Source organism: Gossypium hirsutum, chromosome D05, assembly GCF_007990345.1.
Source record: "Gossypium hirsutum isolate 1008001.06 chromosome D05, Gossypium_hirsutum_v2.1, whole genome shotgun sequence".
Lineage (NCBI taxonomy): Eukaryota > Viridiplantae > Streptophyta > Magnoliopsida > Malvales > Malvaceae > Gossypium > Gossypium hirsutum.
This window is the reverse complement of record NC_053441.1, coordinates 6,128,878-6,148,581: the sequence shown is the minus strand read 5'-3', so window position 1 is coordinate 6,148,581 and position 19,704 is coordinate 6,128,878. Positions and strand designations below refer to the sequence as shown.

General features: G+C 30.2%; 2 protein-coding genes and 1 long non-coding RNA gene across 3 annotated transcripts; 1 reads left to right on the top strand and 2 right to left on the bottom strand.

The window, feature by feature from the left end:
• Positions 1 to 701: 701 nt before the first annotated feature.
• On the top strand, positions 702 to 3,057 carry LOC107906738 (dr1-associated corepressor homolog). The gene is made up of 6 exons (XM_016833829.2): positions 702 to 1,044; positions 1,298 to 1,370; positions 1,615 to 1,708; positions 1,817 to 1,933; positions 2,020 to 2,059; positions 2,292 to 3,057. Exons 1-6 carry the CDS (start codon positions 1,012 to 1,014, stop codon positions 2,751 to 2,753), a joined length of 819 nt encoding a protein of 272 aa, XP_016689318.1. The 5' UTR covers positions 702 to 1,011; the 3' UTR covers positions 2,754 to 3,057.
• A 1,458-nt stretch (positions 3,058 to 4,515) lies between these two features.
• On the bottom strand, positions 4,516 to 6,504 carry LOC121217632 (uncharacterized). Its single transcript, XR_005913782.1, has 2 exons — positions 6,251 to 6,504; positions 4,516 to 6,177 (listed from the first exon to the last, which is right to left on the bottom strand). It is a non-coding gene; the product is annotated as an uncharacterized lncRNA (long non-coding RNA).
• A 2,641-nt stretch (positions 6,505 to 9,145) lies between these two features.
• On the bottom strand, positions 9,146 to 18,328 carry LOC107906739 (stomatal closure-related actin-binding protein 1). The gene is made up of 13 exons (XM_016833830.2): positions 18,040 to 18,328; positions 17,355 to 17,653; positions 16,699 to 16,827; positions 16,003 to 16,095; positions 14,968 to 15,108; positions 14,585 to 14,653; positions 13,541 to 13,624; positions 13,194 to 13,374; positions 12,271 to 12,387; positions 12,122 to 12,180; positions 10,097 to 10,231; positions 9,635 to 9,784; positions 9,146 to 9,546 (listed from the first exon to the last, which is right to left on the bottom strand). Exons 2-13 carry the CDS (start codon positions 17,634 to 17,636, stop codon positions 9,499 to 9,501), a joined length of 1,488 nt encoding a protein of 495 aa, XP_016689319.1. The 5' UTR covers positions 17,637 to 17,653; positions 18,040 to 18,328; the 3' UTR covers positions 9,146 to 9,498.
• Between the last annotated feature and the right edge of the window lie 1,376 nt (positions 18,329 to 19,704).

The window sequence follows — 19,704 nt, the reverse complement described above, 5'->3', positions numbered from 1 at the left end:
AGAACGAATGAAGGAGAAAAAGAAAAGGGAAAATGGGGGGGGGGAAATAAAGAAAAATAAGAAGATAATAATGTCGTGGGTCCACTGCTTTAAATTGTAATCGTTAACTTTACTGTAAAACCAAATTTTTACATTTCATTTTATCATTTATAAGTATGAAATATAATATTTATTAAACCAGTTATATAAGGTAATTTATTATCTCAGATTTAAAAATAAATCTTACGGAAATAATAAAATAAATGAAAATAATATTTAATAAGTGAAATTATATTTATTAAAGATATCCATTCAAAAAATTATTTATGTGACCAAAACATTGATAAACACATGAGATTGCAATAAAGAGAATTTTGCATACTTATAATATCATTTATATTTGTTATAGATCTTAAATTCTATTGAAATACACTTATAATTGTAAATAAACAAATAAAATATATTTACATTAGCTTATATTATCTATATTTAAAAAAATTAACAAACATGTTATCTATATTTAATTTCAGATAATTTTACATATTACTATTAAGTACTTTTCAAACATAAATCGTTTAACAGGACATTTAATATTTTTTTCTATAATATTATATAACTGGCTTTTTATAATATGAATTATATACAATATACAAAAGCAAATAAAAAGAATTGATAGAAAAAGTTTCATTATTAGACCAGTTAGTTTTCTTACCGTCCATGCATATATGTATTAATTGAATTTATTACATAATTTATTTAACTTTTATTTTAATCAATGTAAGTACAAGTAAACCGGGAGACGGTTCTAGAGTCTAGATCGACTTGGACAATTAAACCGGGAGACAGTTCTACCGTGCGTTGACATAAAATAAAGAAGATAGGTCAGAAAAGTACGAGCTCACGAAAATTTGAACTTCAATCGAAAATTTTGCCGGTTCCCCGCCCCCCCCCCTCTCTCTCTCTCTCTTTTTTTTTTGTTTCCTCTGTAATTTTTTTTCTCTAGGGTTTTTGCTCTTCAACGTTTAGCAGAACATGAAGAGGAAACTTGATACTCGTTTCCCAGCCGTAAGTTCTTCCTTTTTCTTGTTTCTCTTCAGAATATTTTCGAATAACATGGTATATATGTTATACATCTTTTAGTCAATCTTATCACATAGTTAAGTTGTTGCTTTAATTTTGTTTTTTTTTTATTATATGTTTTTCTGTCAATTAGTACACGTAAATAGAAAGCTATTTTTTGGAGCATTATTTAATTTGTACAAGTTTCTTATGAAACTCGTTTTAATTTTCATCGATGTTTATTTTTTTGCTTTTATAGGCTCGAATAAAGAAGATTATGCAAGCTGATGAAGATATTGGAAAAATTGCCATGGCTGTTCCTCTGCTTGTTTGTAAGTACTTTTGATTTTCCCCTTTCAAATTCATTCATTGTAAGGACAAATATGTTGACGAATTTAATTATTGTTTTGTTCCTAAAAGGAACATCCCAACTGTTAGAACTTGAAATTTCCAGTTTTGAATCTGAGGTCCTATTAGGGTTTATCGGGGGGGGGGTGTTGAGAAAGTGCTATTTCCCACTATTTAATTGACCTTTAATGGACTTTCTATTAAATTTATGGTAATCAATGTTTGCAGCTAAAGCATTGGAGTTATTTCTTCAAGATTTATGTGATCGAACATATGAAATAACTATGATGAAGGGTGCCAAGACGATAAATTCTTCGCATCTGTAAGCAAAAATTGCCCTTAATCCTGTTCTCTTTAGTAATTAGATCTTTCACTTGACATTGGGCTATAAACATATTGAGATTAACTTTGTTTGGTTTTGATATTGTAGAAAGCAGTGTGTACAGGGCTTTAATGTTTTTGATTTTCTTAGAGAAATTGTGGGTAAGGTTCCCGACCTAGGTGGTCTGGATGCTGCTACCGAGGATTGTCATGTTCCCAAAAAAAGGTTTCAACAGTTTGATATTTATCAGTGAATATATGAAGCAAGTTGGTTATCTATACTGTTGCTAATTTATGCATATTTATTTACAGGAAAGTAGCTGATGATGATGAGTCAAAGAAGAGCAGAATGGTAAGTTGATTCATTTTCTTTGGTATTTATCATGGATATGCCCTTTCTACTGTCCAACCTGAAAGCAGTTCGGGTTGGAGGACTTGGACTTATAAGAAGAATGCACTTGCAAGTTTGAAATTTTAATTTGCTGCCTTTAGTGACCAGTTTAAGTCTTGGTAGCAATTATAATTCATGCCACGAGTCGCTGACTACCTGAAAATTGTGTTCACTCTGGCTTTTTTTTTTGTAGGATGAGAGTTGCCATGTTACTAGCTCAAGCAGAGGACGGGGTAGGGGCAGAGGTAGAGGTCAAGGTAGAGGGAGACAAACAGCAGGGAGAGAGACTGCTGCACATTGTGGAAAGTTTGAAGATGATCCCAACATTTCTTATTTTGAAGAAAAGCATGCTTTAAGCTTGGAAAGGCACGTGCCTGATGATGCAGTAGAGTCTGATGAGTCAAAGAAACATAATCATGCAGGCAAGAACATCAAAACTCCAGTTCGGAACATTGACCTCAATGCAGACTTGGATGAGAATGGGGACTTGATCACATCCATTGCTGCTGCTAGTCCAAGAACAGATGACATCCCTGAAAATAGAGAAGAATACCCTGGTTGGTCACTTTGTGAAATCGAGAAGATGGCTATTGATCCTATTAAACTTGCTGATTCGAATGGGGGAATAGATGATGAAGACTATGATGAAGTATAAGCGAGATTGCTACTTTAATGTGTGTATTATTAGTTTGGATATGTGCAGTTCTTTGCTGATGTAGACTACAGTGTAGATCTTGAAGAAAAACAATGGTAGGAAACTTAGAAAAAAAAAAGGAATCACTGACAGATACATTCTAGATCAGTCTATTGGTTTTAGCATTTGTTTTTCATTTCTGTAGGAACTTTGTAATATAGTTTTACACCAAATGGAACTGACGCTAGTTTTCAATTCTTTGATGATCAAGGAACATTGTTGATGCAACTATTCATGTCAAATATAAGTTATTCCAATTTTTTAATATGTTTGGATTTTCAGGGCATATCGTTTTGTGTGTTAAATTAGCCTCTATTTTAAGTTGAAAAGTAGGTTTTGATGCGATACAAGGATCTTTTACTGATGTAATACTGCTGTTCAATAATGTCTATTGTACTCTTGTTTTAAGTTGGAAATGAGTGAAGGCTGGTTCAGGTACAGCCCATTATTCCGTTTCTAAGGCGATTAATCTTTCTTGGACCGGATGTGATTTCTTAGGCTTTTACATTTTCAAGCGTCTTTCCATTGCTCACCAATAGTTTAATTTACTTTACATGTTTTATTTTTATTTATTATTTCAAACAAAGAAACGAAAACTAAACTGGAGACTGATAACCATCAAATGTCAAATTTCACCCAATATATATTTAAAAATATTTTTCAAAGCATAATTTTATAATAATTAGGGGGCTTATCAACCTTATCTTCTTCCACCCTTCTTCAATCCAGAACTGGTCGTCCAAATAGCAAGCTGTTCTTTTGTGGATATGATATTAGTGATACAATTCATTTTTATTTTCATGAAATATAAGCATCGATATCCACATGATAGAATTCATTTTATTTTCAGGAAATAATATCTCATTGATATTGAATTCAGACATAAATGAATTTTTTTTAAAAATAAAATATTAAATGATTACTTTTTAAAAAAATAAAAAATAAAGACAAGCACTTGAGAAATCAATTGGGGGAATTGTATTGTATTAATTATTATTACATGAATGATGTTAATCTATAAAATCAACTGGTGTTACAGAATATTTAGTTAAAAAAAAGTTTAATGTATATATTTTTAAAATGAATTAAGATTATTATGATGATATTTTTGTTATGTCTTGCTTTTATATAATATTTAAACATATTCAATAACTATCGATTGACGTGAGTATTGTTGTCAATATAAGAGGATGTGAGTTTGAATGCATTGAAATGCATTATTCTCTTATTTATGGATTGGAGAGGGACTATGAGTAATTTTAAATATTGTGTCGAAAAAATAAATATGATCAAAACCTCAAAAAATATATATCCAATGATTAACACGTGTACAAATTCTTTATCACTGGTCTCAATTAAAACCATAATAATTCGGGTATAGATGGATTTGATTTCAGGGTTGAGTCACTCTCATGCCGAGTCAGGTTTGGCAACCCTTTCCTGGACTTGCCTTTCCATCTTGTCTTTTGACTTTTCACTACAATAGTGACAAAATCACAAATATTCATTTCTTTACCTTTTTTTAATTTTAATTTTATCTTCAGGCTCAAACTTTAAAACCGTAAAACCATAAGGTATAGCGACAAAGAAAAAGAAAAATTGCTTCATCATAGGGTTGGACCGCAACAATAGATAGGCTGTTCAATATCAAAGTTTTTATTTATTTATAATAAAATAGAAACTAGAAAATACAAGCAAAAGAAAAAGCAGGAAACACAGAAAATAATAATTTCATTATTCATTATAACAGAAAATAATATTTACGTATATCTTCCACATCTTATCCATGCAAAACCTTATTATTAATAGACATGGTTTTGCTCTCTAATTTCTAAAACGTAAAATTAAATACACATAATGATCTTTTAATTATTTAGAATTTCAAAACTTTCCCGAAATTCAATTTATCTAGAGATTGCTTTTGTTTGACTGTAGACATGGGTAGTTGGAAGCTATAAAATCAAACAACTAATTAAATTTAACTTTTGTTTGAATGGTATTCCAAGTGTAATAATTGGTTAAAACACTAAAATGGGTTTTTGAACTTTTAACTTCTTTTACTTTTTTCCTCAATTAAGTTCTTATATTTTGATTTGTTTTTAAGCAAATCCCTATTTTAATGATTTAGGTTAAGGGTTTATTTAGGTAAAGGTATTTATTTATGTGTAAAATAAAAGTTAAAAGGGTTTACGTAAACATTGACAGCTTATTTAGGTATACTTTTTTTTTCATGAAAATAAAATAATAAAATGTAACCTAAATGATACCGGCGAAAACGTGCAAAGATTGATTCTAGGGCATATATAATATAAAACTGATTATTAATATAAATATAATAACATTACAGGTCTTTTTTATTCTAAAAATTCAGAACTTAAAATTAAGGGCAGACTCGATTTAAGGTGATTGAATTATTAATACGTTTATGATTTGGTTATTCAACTTTAAATAGTTATAAATTGATTATTAAATTAGTTGAAAGATTTCATTTAAGCTACTAAACTGTTAAAATCGTCGTTGTATGGTTTTTTCTATTCTCACCTTTAACACCAATCGGAAGGATATATTTCTCTTTCTCTTCTACCGTTTAATTTTTTTTCATGAAACAACTTTAAACGTCACGAATTTGCGAATTAAGATCTTTAAAAAAAATATTTAGCTACTCAACTTTAAATATCGCCAACCAAACTAAAAAAACTTAACAATTCAATTACTTGAATAAAAATATTTGGATAGCAGCTTATACACCTTGGGTCCTAAAATTAATGGTAAAAAGAAGGGCCTACATGAGTGTTATAATGCCTGCACAGTGTGAATTCCTTTCCATGACAGCCACATGTGCAGTAAAATATTAGCACTAACCACTCACTTTTTGAATAAGTTGAAGAAGCAGCCAAACATTAGAATTTATTAAATCTCCTCACTTTATTGCTAGATTTTATATAATATCATCATCTCTTTTTCTTGTCTAATCTTCAGTAGTTTGTCTATCAACTCAGCTACTAAATAATACACACCCGCACTTTCACTTTAATTATCTAAATACAGCTAACTAACATTAATATTAACAATTATGTTGAGCCGATGAAGATCAAACCCCATAAAAAATCTATGAATTCATCCATATCCTTATGAAGATATGAAACAGTTAAACCTGCATGACTCCCCTCATGCCATGTAAGAAGGCAGCCAACCGTGCTTGACAAAGCTTCTTAGATGGCATTCAGGGAGCCAGGCAGATTCACCAACCAATCCACATGGAAAACAAATAAAAAAGTAATCATCTTAATTATCGATGAAAACAGGAGATGCTCACCTGCACTTGAGTTACGAGAAAAAGAAAGAGCTACCTCTGATGTTCTTCTCTCTTGTATTTCCATGGAAGCTGAGAAATTAAGGGAATTTAAAGAAGAAAACCGAGGAAAAAGGAAGCAAAGGCAAAGCCAAAAACAAAGTACCTGGAGTTTATTATGGGGTAAAGGAGGAGGTTAAGGAAGGAGCAAAAGCGGCAACAAATTTCACTTCTTTTTTTTATCGGTCAATACAAAGACTATTTGTAACAAACAGTTAATTCCATACATAAGAGCCAAAGCGTTCTTGGGTTTTGCAGGTCCCCTACTTTGGATTTTCTGCCCTCCCTTCACTTCATTTTATATCTCGCATTCCCTCTATTTCTCCTAATCCCATTTAATCATTTATAAGAGATTTGTATGTAAGAATGTTTGTTTGTAACCCTAAATCTTTAAATTTAAAAATAAATATATAAATTCACCCATTTCAATTCCCATTCAATACAATCTGCTTCAGTGCATTCGAAACTCATGTCCTCCTACATTAACACCAATATCGATACCAATCAAATTAAATCCAATCACCATTGAATTAATATATTATCTCAAAACTTATTTCACTTAAAACTTGAATATTTGTAAAAGATTATTATGACAAATAAAATTAATATCTTATTTCAAAAGTAAGTTACAAATTAAATTTATTTAATTAACTACAATTATTTAAAAGTTACTTTTTTAGAATAAGCAACCAGATTATGCATTAATCAATTAGTAAAAAAAAAAAACCCTAAGTGTCACAGTAATTCAAATTTTAACCGTATATAGCAGACTTTCGAGTTAAACTATTGGTTGCATATAATAAAAAGACAAAGATATTTTATCATTTGAGTGCTAGCAGAGTAGAGACAGAAGGATTAACGGCAATTACGATGGGTTGGAAGAGGGTCAAAAAATAAATGAATACATAAGACAAAGGCAAAGGCTGGCATGGCTTGTTCCATTCTTCTTTAATGACTGAATACAACTCCTCACTTCACTATTTATTTCTTCTAACAATCCCTATTTACTACGCTTTATTTATTTCCTTCATTCTAAATAGCTAAAAACTCAGAAATATGTCCCTGGTTTCTTGCTGATTATATATATAGATATCAAGTTATTCATATATTCTCATATTTCATCTTCAACCCCAGCAAATATTCTAGAAAAGACATTAACTTAGGGTTAATTTAGGAAAAGAATGAATTAGAAAAAGTGCAGTAAAAAGAAAATGGTATTTTATTTACATTACTGAGAAATATTATTGTAAAAAATTACAATCTTAAAAAAGATTAAAATAATAAAAGCTTTAAAGAAAATGGTTCGAGAAGTTGTATATATATATTATTGTTGAGAGGCTTTTGGTTCTATGATTTAGGTTTTTAAGGTAAATGGTACTTTAGTTCTTAGCAAAGTATGTGAGACAAAATCTTTTTTAGGGACAATATTTTTCAGTTGTTAAGGTTTGATTAATTACTTCACAGATGGTAATTCAAAAATTTTAGAAAAAGTCAGATCCTCAATGAATATTGAGAGATTTTAATGTAATAAAAGATTTTGTTGACCTAAGTTATTGTGGAAAAAAAGAAAAGTCAAATAAAAAGAATTTAAATTAGATATTTTAATTCATAAAAAAAAGATATTTTAAACCACAACGATCTTAAAAAAAATTAAAAACACATTGCCATGCTTAAAAAAAACAAGAGAAAAGGTTAAAGAGATAGAATATACATAATGTTATATGTATATATATTTCAACGACCTATTATACTCAAGTGATACATGTTATCTCCTAATTGATAATTAATGATCAGAGATATGTATGATCATTCTATATATTCATACCAATATAGTTGACCCTCAACATGTAACCCATTTTAAAAATTTGTCCCAACAACACCAACAATTATGTTTAAATTACCTGACCAACACGATCGACAAACTTCAAACTTCAAAGTTACAACTTTCAAGAATCATAATTAAAAACGTAGTATATAATAACAAAAAAAAATTACAAAAATCCCTTCGTTAGCTTTTTTTTTTCTTTTTTGTGAAGCACCAGGTTTATTTAATCAAGGTTTGGACACTTCCAAAATGATAATCTACACATAATTCGTCTCTTTAGGTAAAAAAAAGACCAAAAAGCAATGTTTTCAAAGCTGATTTAACAATATATAAAATTGTAACAATTGTAGTGTTATCTTCAAAATAAAATGTGTTGCACCAACGAGTTGAAGGAAGATAGCTGGATTCATTAATTGTTCCACCAATTCCCATACCTCTTGCAGATAACTGAGCAAATGACGTACCAAATGCTTTCAGCATTTTTTGTTTTTGGTCAACCTGGGCAAGTGAGCTACCATCCTATATAAACAAGTAATCTTATTATTATACATATTATGCATTTGAATTTGGAAGGATCTTCAGTACCGTACTTTGTAAACATTTTCATGTTTACTGCACAATCGTACTTACAATCATCCATATGATATGGATTATATGTCCACTTCTCAATGCACTGGAATTTTTTCTTTTACTGGGAGCGAAAACAGTTTATTTGTATGTGGCTACCATATATGCCCATGCACTACGCTTTCCTTTTGTATTACGTATTCATATTTTACATTTTTAATTTAAAATTTTAAAATAATTTTGTTAATTTATTATATAATAATATTATTATCAAATTTCAACTATATATATATTTCTTTTTTAATTATTTATTATTTGCATATAAAGGTTTTCTACATTTTTCATGCATTTAATTTTTATTTATATATTAAAAAAATATTTAAATATATAAAATAATGTATCAATGTTTTATTAGTTTTGATATTGTAAGTTCCATTCCATACGGTTTCTAACAATAATTTTTTTCCTCATTATAATTAACCTTACTAATGTAAAATTTGAATACAAGAACAAGAAATTAAACCAAAATGGGGCTTCTATAGCTATACATAGTCAATGAAAATACATAGGGTTGGATTGAGTTTAGTCCACAAATGCAGGCAAAACATCTATTCAAAAACCTGCTAAACATCCCTTTTTCATTTAAAATATGAAATTGGAGTCATACATTTCACACATGACTAATTCAACAAATATAAACATATTTACCTATATCTATACATCTATATATAGATATAGATATCTCCAGAAAACCTCCAAATGTGAAGTCTGAAATTGTTACATAAATACAAAAGGCAAACAAAAAAACAATGCCTTGGTGTTGATTCCACAGGAAATTAAAGGAAAATGGGGGAATAAAGAATGGTGGAAAACCTAACTCACCATGTCATTTCCTAATATTACAAACTTTATGATACAATGATAACATAATTACAATTAGCAAACCATGATTCTAAGGAGATCTATTTGGTTCCTATAGAAGATCCACCATCTGGTCCGGCTAGCATTATCTGGCATTTTCAAAAATATAAATATATATATAAAAAAAAAACCATTCTCATAGTGAAAGAAATTGAACAGACTGAATTTGCTACTTACATTGCAGTCGAAAGCGAATCTCCTGGCAAGCATGATGGCTGCATTTCTTTCTCTCTCTGATTCAAATGCTAGTACAACTGAAAACCCTTTCTTTGCTTGCCAAAACAATGCTTGGGCAGCTGCATTTCCGCCCCCTCTGACTCCACACAGCTAAAAGAACAGCACAAAGAGTTTTTTTTTTTAAAAGAGACAGTATGCATATAGGATACGAATATCAGAAGTATAATGTTTAGCACGTTTCTTAGAAATATGGGAGAGATAGATCATATCATATGTTTGCATGTATTTCTCATTCTATGTAATGTATAATTTCTTCTGAATAAAAAAGAAACGGAAAAGGAACAATGTGAAGGAATTAAGCAAAAGTATCCTCGAACCGCAGAATTTCTCTTTTACTCCCTTTAGTGATAGACAAAATATTGAAACATCTTTAATCAATGCGAAATACACGACTTAATATACCTGCATTGAGCTGGAATAATATTCTTTGACAATTGTCGTCTTTCCTTTACATAGTTTCATCCTCATCTTTCCAACATGTAGTACATGAATAGATTCAGATGGATGATCTGCACCATTCATTTGGCTAACAACTACCTATAAAATAATGAAACAGTAATGATATGATATTAGAAGCCAAAATGAAGAAATTATTGGTCAAAATCTTTACAAAAGATAAGAAAAATATTCATTATCCATTCGTTTAGGGCTACAATAAGTGGTCTCAGTTATAATTTCTACTTTGATTGTTGGATTTCGTTTGTATTTTGGTGTTCTTTGTCCTGAGGTTTTTTTTTAATGTCATTTTGATGTAGGTTGGGTTTGTATTTGTTTTGGTGCTTGCAGGAGTTTCTAGGCCGCTGTTTTATGGTTTCTTCTCTTTTTTTTTGAAGATCTGTTTTATGGTTTCTAAACTGCTTTTGTTTTCTATTATGTCTAGGTGTTCCTTATAGTGGTATTAAAACGTGGATTAAGGACCAGTTTTTCATTGCTTAAAAAAAACATTTTTGACTCCAAAAGCACTTTTGAAAGAAAAGCTGTAAAGAATAAGCTGCTTTTGGCTGAAATTTTTAGCTTTTCAGAAGTGCTTTTTAAAAGCATTTCTAAAAATGAACTGAAAATGAGAAGTTAAAAATTTTAGTTTTTTCTCTCTCAAAAGCACTTTTGGTGCTTAATTACTTTTCACCCCTCCAATAACATAGTATTTTTATTTTTTTTCTTGGTGCTTAATTACAATTGTGTTAAAATCATTAATTAAAAATAAAAAAATATATTTTTTTAAAATACTAATTACAAATATTTAATGGTTATATTTAAATATTTAAAATATAGTTTATATATTCTAATTAAATTTTATAAATAATTAATATTTATTGCTTAAAAATATTTAAAATTTATATTTCATATATTAAAATATCAACAAGTTATAATAATTTTTTTATGTTCTTACTAAAATATAATAATATTAACTAATTTAAATATTATTTAAATACATATTTGTTACTTGATAATAACATATCTAAAATGAACATTTTATTTCTCAAAAGCACTTTTTGACAGCAATACGAAACACTCAAATTTTAAACCAAACTTTTCAAAAGCACTCCTCAAAAGCACTTTTCAAAAGTAATGAAGAACTGGCCCTAAATGTGTGTATGTGTTGCAGTTTCTTAACCTTTGGTTAGTTCCACCCTTTGGGTTTAATAAAATTTTATTTTGACTGAAAGATAAATAAATAAATAAACAAAATTAAAAGCAAAAACAAAATAGTAAATAGTCTTTTTTTTCTCCCCAGCAGATACAAGTAACAGATTTTCACGCATCCAGCTGCACCTCAAACCAGTGAAAAACAGATGAGATGAAAAATAAGTTGCAAGACACTGATGAACGAGTGCTAGAAAGATCGTAGAGCCTATTGGGTCAATGATGGGTAGAGGTCAACAAGCGAATTCTGGTTTATTGGTAACCAGGCAACCGCCACTAGCATCAAAGAAGGTTGCTGTACAGGAAGTACTGCTTGGTGCAGGAACACTGAATTAAGCAATTCTTTTTTGCAATTTAAAGGCTTTATGTTCTAAGGGATTGTTAATGGTTTAAAATTCTAGAAAGGATAGATCCTCAATGCTCTGATGAGCAGAAGCAGCATGTTAGACCTATTCATATAACAATCCAGTATCTCGTACAAGAAATAAACAGAGAAGAGATCATTTCCCTAGGAACCACGGTTAACAAGATATCAATCACATTGCACCTTAACTAGAATAAAAGGTCAATTCAAAGTGTATTTTCATTTTTGGACAGTAAAAAGCCGGTTCAAGGTGGAAACTCTTATTACTATCTGCTCTAAACAAAAAATTTTAGCAAAGCTAACACTATGAGTAATATAGAAAGAGTCGATGAAATCCTAATTGAAGTACCAAAACCAATTAAAGGTTAACACTACTAGTTTAGCCATATAAGGGGGGATTTTTAAGTAGGATAACATACATTGAATTCAACATCATGTTTCCGCACAAGTGCCTCCACATAGTTTCCCAAACCAGCAGCTGCTCTCGCAAATAAGGAAACAAAAGTTTTAAAATTCAATAAATAATAAGAAATAAAAATTATAAGTAGGCACTATAAAAAACACAAACCTGGATCAATAGCACCAGCAGTTGTCAATACAATTAGCTGGCCATCATAAATAATCTCAACCTGCAGGATTCGACCTACATCAAAAGGCTCTGGAGCATAAACTGATTTGCTAGCACCTGGATTAACCAAGATAGATGAACAAAATCAGATCCGAATAGGAACAAGATCATTCTGTTACCCACAAGAGTCAGATATTAGCATCTTGATCTAAATAATTCTTATGTCATGATTTCCAAGTAGCTTACAGGAATTATTTGTTATGATAAAGTACACTTAAGCAAAAACAGCCTGTCCCAATCACTTTCCACATCAATATTGTAAGTACTGAACCAGTTAGACCACCGGTTCAACAATAATTAAATAAAAGAATTCATAAAACAATAATAAAAAATAACCAGGACAAAAAACCCGGCAGGTCAACTGGTTATTTTTATTTAAAAAAAAAAAGGAGATTATCTAAATAATGACTTTATAGTCAATTTCTCTATATGTCAGTCCTTAACCTAAACTCTAGAAGGTAGAAAGAATGAATACCAAAATTGATCTACAAATACATCAAGAAATAGAAAACCAGTGCCCAAGTCAATTGAATTAAAGAGTAGCACACATGGGCAATACTACTTTTCATGATTTACCTCCAACCTTGATAAAATAAATCACAAAAATTTATTTCCAGCAGCGATGGTGTTCAGCTATAAGGAATAGAAAGTATTGAAACAATGATAGTCTGAAGAGATAACAAAATACAGCACGACGAGCAACAAGATATTGGCATATTTACTGATAATAATTAACAGAAGAAAGCAAATGAAGACACTATAAAATTATGACATTAATTTCTTTCATTTAGAAAAACAGTCTCCCTGCATTAAACACCACCCGTTCAGTAAACATAAAGAGTAAAGAAGATTGCCATCTTTACCTGATATAAGCTCCTTTTTGCTAGTTTCAGATGAAATACGATACCACTGAATTGAGCATTCGGAAAGTTCGGGAGCAATATCAGAGCAAGGTTTAATCCGCAAATATGAACCTAAAGTTTCAGCGCCGTCTAATTCATATATATGAGATATATTTTTCTCCATTCTCTTGCTTCTTGCTAGCTGCAAAAACAGTAAAGCAAAGCAGAAGGTTAAAGAAGTCAATGATTAAAGAAAAAGAACGGAGTAGATGAACCACTATTCCACACAAATGCCTGCAAGAAATTAGAAAATGAATGAATCAGAAGAGTTGGATTGAAAATCCAGAACTAAATGGTAAAAGGCAAACCTCTTTTTGAAGTAGTAAGGAATGCTTTGACTTCTCTGCAAGTTGAATCCTTAATGCACGAAGCTCATGTTCCATATCCATAACCTGCAAATTGCTGTTAGTAACTCATCCACTATTTCAACTAAAATGAATTGAAATAAGATCTTGCATCATGTTGTCGATTTGATATGCCATGCCACAAAACATACATATAAGAGGATGCTTCTACAAATATTAATATAATATTAGCTTTTCGTGCAAACATTAAACAAGTCCATCCGTAGCTTTATTCATTTTGCCACTGAAGACAAGCCATCATTCAATTAGAGAGTTCTATGCAACAGACCAGACAGAGAACTTAATAATGCAACATTTTAACAAAATTTCTAGTCGATATGGACCTGAAGGTTACCCTCAGCATCTGCTTTGTCCCCATAAGTCAAACTCCAACATTCAGCTCCAAGTCAAATTCCAGCATTTAACACTATACATCCCACTTCATTTTCATTGTTTCCTCACCCTATCTGTGGAGGAATGCCACAGAATAAATGTCTAAGCAGATGTTCATGCTCTAACAATGATTTTTATGTTCAAGAAGAAAGGTATTCATCACTAGGAAGTGCATTTCCCTTTTTCCTGTAAATTCTGTTTGAAAAGGGAGAAGAAGGGGCCGTGGCAATAATAACAGTATAAGACTTGCCATTTGGTAATATATCTTTAAAAACCATACTTGCTTCATTTATTTTCTTAAGAATGGAGTTACCAAACAAGTCCTTTCCTTTTCTTTTATTTCTTCACTTGAAAAGCAACAGCAACAGAAAAAAACGCTCAAATAATAGGTACCTTACCTCTGCCTACACCAGCCAATTATATTTAAAATATACATACATATATGTGCAAAAACAGTGCACATGGTCCCACACAACTTCTTTGTCGCTTTTGAATATTTAAGAATTATGATGTAAACCCACAAGTGACCTAAATAATTTAAAAGAAAGTTTTAAATACCTACGAATTATGATGTAAAGAAAAAAAGAAAAAAAAAGTTACAGATCTGAGATAAACCTTGCTTGGTTGGTGCAGCATTTTGATCCGTCTAGCCTCTTGCACCTCCTTCATTAACTCTTCCAGATCCTGAAATTCATGCAAAATCTCTGTTCTAAAAAATATGCAAAAATATAGAAAGAACTTCCACAATAAGAAAGCACAAAGTAGAAATTTCTATGGAGAACATGAGAGACTCACAAGAAAACAGTATAAAATTAGTACTAATTGATAGTAAAATTAAGAAATGTCTAAGCAATAGATATTTCATAGTCAAAAATGTGGAAAGAGGGCAGTAGTATTAGTAAAATCTTGATGCATTTACCAGGTAGGCTTTAACAATGGATATTCCCATAACCAAACTTCAAAAGTCAATACACAGAACATTTTTAAAATAAGATAACCTGTTTGCCTGAAGCTCGAGATATTTGTTCTTGCTCCTGAAGGGCCTCTTCCACTCTCTGAACTGCTGCTCTTGCACTCTCAATTTCAGCTCGAGCATGAGCTCTTTCCTCGTCAACAAGTTTCTTAGCATCTTCAGAAGCCTATATGGAGACACAAGCATACAAAAGTAAAGCAGTAAAGGAAAATTTAATGTGTTCTATGCATTGAAGTTGAAAAAAAGAAGAAGGAATTAAGCAAATAATTTATGGACCCTGACCCAGTTACTCACAGACACTGTGAAAACAGCCTTTTTCTATTAGAAGTGAGCAAGGACAATAAAAGTGTACCAGTATAATCAGAAAGCATCAAACTAAGCATTTCTACTGCCACTGAATCAGTAACTGTTCAACAACAGCAATCATAACAAGGCAAAACCAACTAAACAAATCAAAAAAGATGAGGGAAAAAGATTAAAGTTAAGGCAGGTCTCAAAAAGAATAGCTGCATTAAGTGCTCTAGGATAATAGCACTGTTTAACTAGAAATAGCAAGCACAAAATTTCCTAAACTATTTTCTTAATTCAAATTTCAATAGGATATCCTCACACTCCAATCCCAAAATATACGTAAGTGAACTTTAGAGAACCATAACATAAACTACATCACCGCAGCCAAAAAAATAAGCACTTCAATAAAGAAGAAGTCATTCTTCCACTAAACTAAAATATCTAACCAAAAGGTGTCATACCTATTAACTATTCAGCTCAGGAAAAGACACTTACAAATCATTGCTTACTCATGATGATACATTTAGAATATATAAATGTGGAGCAAAATAATATAAAAGCTATTACAGTATCTCTCATACAAAAAAAGAACACTTACGAAGCACTGCATGTATATGTAACAAAAATAATACATTTAATTTCTTCAGCATTTCCAGATATATTCATTATCTAAATATGCATCCCAAAAAAATAAAATTAAGTTATTATGAAATCCAAAAACAGGGATGGCACATCATCCAGGATTTATCATATTCATAGGTTATATTACCTGCTTAAGGAAATTTGCTAGTTTCTTCACTTCTGTCTTCTCTTGAAGCAACTCCCCTTCTCTTTGAGTCAGCTGAATTGCAAGAGCTTCCACCTGGGATTCCACAATTAATGGTCATTATCGCCTCATTTGAAGTTAGCAGGCAAAATATATTAACAAGAATACATGTTGACATTTTCAGGCAAACCACGCAAGGGGTGAAGATACAACGAGGGATTAAAAGAGAACATTTCAAACATTGGAAGCTTTAATATTAATATACTTTTACAAATATAATGATGCCCATATTGCATTTTTATTTTTACTTTTATTTTTAATACCATTATTCTTCTTTATAATTATTTCTTATCTCATAAAATTCCAATAATTTAAATTTTCTTCTAAAAGTATTTATCCAAACAAAACAATTACAACTACCATTTTGAAATGAAACATTTTAATATACCTTATATTCGAATTTCTTTAAAATTTTAAAATTCTCCATCCACATGCACTGTAAAGTTACACCATATTCTTTTCTTCACAACTTTCACCCTTAACATTATTTCTCTATGCATCAAGATAATAGCAAAGTTTTATTAAACAAAACATAGCACTGCAATTTAAATACTAGCATTTAACTTTCAAAACTATGATAAATACATCTGGCATATCACTCATATATCCAATTGTAGAAAAGCAAACTAGAAGACTAACCATGGCAATTGCTTCCTCCACATCGTCCTTGTTTCTTCCAGCTACACGCCCTTTCAAAGATTCCAGAGCATCTCTAAGCTTCTTCAAAAGGACATGTTTCTCCAATGAAGCTGCCTCTCTGAGTCGAGCCTGAATCCATTAAAGAAATAGCTTACAAAATTGTTCAAATGAAAATCCATCGTGGTCAAGAATTAATAACAGTCTTAATGCTTCTAGACTTTGAACAGGAAAAAAACAGAAAACGACAAAGGAATCACTCACTCGAATGGACTATTTTAAATTACTACAAAATAGTGGAGAAAGGAAAATCATGACCAAAAACAGGTTAAAACAAAATGTTGATTAGTATTAACCAACTTAATTATTATACTCAGAGAGAAGACTCATTTCCTCAATCCAGTGACATTCCAAGATGCATAAAAAACGATAAACAACCCATAAAACAAAATTTACTATTGTACTGATCTTAGTGCCATTCATTTACAAAACTGAGATAACTTATACGAAGTTCCCACCAACCTATCTACAATTCCTAGAACTCTTCATAATGATAAAATAAGTCAATCTAATATTAGGCAATTTAATCAAATATCTATATCAGTCTATCTAAAATAATTCCACAATGCATAAGTAAACGAACTTAAAATGAAGTTGACCTCTTCAGACAACTTAGCAGCAGCAGCTAACCCCTTCTCGAATTTACTAGCAAGGTCACGAACAGAGAGGCGTTTCTGCTGCTCCAGTAACAAGGCGGTCTCACGTGCAACGACCTCCTTCATGGTCAAAACTTTAGGGTCTTCTTTGGCATCCACAACCTGATTATTTGCCCCAATTTTGTAATTGGGAAAACGACTCGAAGCAAATATCACATCAGCTGATACAGCTGAAGCTGCTTCCTTTTGCATAGTATTGCCAAACTCACGACTTACCCTCGTCATTGTTCCAAACTGAAACTCTGTTAGATCATCAAAAATAAATAAATTTCTGGCTTCTGAAGAAGGATTCGAAATTACTACAAAGTAATTGAGAAAGGAAAATTATGACCAAAAGCAGCTTAAAACAAAATATTGATTAGTATTAACCAACTTAATTAATATAATAATAGCAGCGGCAATTCAATCATGGCCAAATGCAAACCAGAAAAAGAGAAAGAAAAAATAAATTACAGATAACTTTTTGTTTTAAATCACAAAAAAGAAAATCTCCAAGCTCTAACCAAAACAAAACACCACTTTAAACACGTGCAAATAAGAGAGAATATTTGGTTATCTGAATTCAAAAACCCTAATTCAACACAAAAGTAAAAAGGAAAAAGGAAAAAGAAAAAGAATTGGAACTTACAGATCAAGAAAATTTGTGAAAACAAAAGGAAATTAAATAGCCGAAATAGATTGCAGGGTCAGATAGAATGAAATGGAAGAGAAGTTTAAGGATTACGTTAGAAAATTAAAAAAATAAACAGCAGAAGATGAAAAGAAAAATAAAGAGAGAAAGAGAATATGCAATGAATTTTTTTTCAGTGGCGTTTGGTTGTTCAACTTTTTGAAAAGGAGAGGGCGGAAAGAAGAAGAACAAAAAGGCCGCCCTCCTTCGGATTTTACTTCTTATTTTATTTTATTTTTTAAATTTTATTGCTTTATATATTAATTCTTTTAGTTCTTTTATTTCGTCGAGGCCAACCAACGCCAAAGGAAATGGTAAGAAATACGACAATATCTGCTGTCTGGTTGTCGACTAACTTTTAATTTTACCGTTGCAGTTGCTTTAGGTTAATAAGCCATTGATTTGTTTGCAATGGTTTTAATTTTTACTTACGCCTTTGATATGTTATTTTCAAATTTCTTAACCATCTAACAACTCACGATTTAGCTTATCTAACTTTATATAATCAAATTTGATATCTTTTTATTTAAGATTTGAAAAGTAGGGTATGAGTAATTTTAAATTTTAAAAAAAAAGATATAATAAATTTTTTTTAATTTAAAAAAAATTTCAAATTATTTCAAAACATGATAAGTTAACATTTTTTAACGTTGAAACTTATTACCATTTGTAGTTTTGCTTGCTTACTTCGTTAAATGTACTTGTAATGCGAAAATACCAAATTGCCATTTAGCCTATAGTACAATAATTTGTCATTAACCTTTTCTATTTTCTTCATCATCACACAAAGCTCAGAAGAAAAGAGTAACAATTAATAATATTGGACACACATGATTGTAAGATACGCGAATGTTTTAAGATTTATATAACATGAATATTAGCATATTGAAATTTATATAAATATCAACCTTTTATTTTTTTTAAATATATAAATACAAAATACTTTAAATACAACTATAACACAATCAAATATATGAATTATCGGATTAAAAGCACAAACTTTTAAATAAAAAGTTAGATTTTTCAACATAAATGATGTTCTTCGCTATACTTCTAAAAATTATATTAAATTTTTTATTTATTTACTTCCTAGCACAATGATTCGTAGGTTATATATATAGAATGTTTAGAACTATTTATATTTCCTCCTCAACCGTTGCGCTTCAACATACTCGAAGCCATGTCCTCCTGCACTGACAACAATATTTATACCAACAAGTTAAAACTCAATTCTCAAACAAAGATTTTAAAATTAAAACTTACTATAAATTATACAAAATTGCGGCATAAATGAATATAGTATAAACATGATATAAATATAATAAAATCCATCTAAGGCATAACATAAAAATAACATAAACATGATATAAATATATAATTGTGTCAAAATCTATTTAAGTTAAATTATCAAATTATATTTTTTTCTATAATCAAAATTCATATTTTATTAGATAAATAATTTAGTAAAACAAAATTGAGTACATTGCATTGAAAATATATTACTGTAAAATAAACCGTTAGCATTGATAGAAAATAATAAATTGTATGTAAATAAATGAGATGATTGTTGTGTCATGGAAGAATCATTGCCTTAGAAGTAAATTCGTCTTGATCGGTATAATC

Coding starts and splice junctions, on each gene's coding strand:
- LOC107906738 (XM_016833829.2), top strand. CDS start 1,012: ATGAAGAGGAAACTTGATACTCGTTTCCCAGCC. Junction 1,709..1,816: donor ACGATAAATTCTTCGCATCT/GTAAGCAAAAAT, acceptor TTGATATTGTAG/AAAGCAGTGTGTACAGGGCT. Junction 1,934..2,019: donor TGTCATGTTCCCAAAAAAAG/GTTTCAACAGTT, acceptor ATTTATTTACAG/GAAAGTAGCTGATGATGATG.
- LOC107906739 (XM_016833830.2), bottom strand. CDS start 17,636: ATGACGAGGGTAAGTCGTGAGTTTGGCAATACTATGCAAAAGGAAGCA. Junction 16,096..16,698: donor TGGAGGAAGCAATTGCCATG/GTTAGTCTTCTA, acceptor GTGGAATCCCAG/GTGGAAGCTCTTGCAATTCA. Junction 12,388..13,193: donor CAAAAAGGAGCTTATATCAG/GTAAAGATGGCA, acceptor TGGTTAATCCAG/GTGCTAGCAAATCAGTTTAT.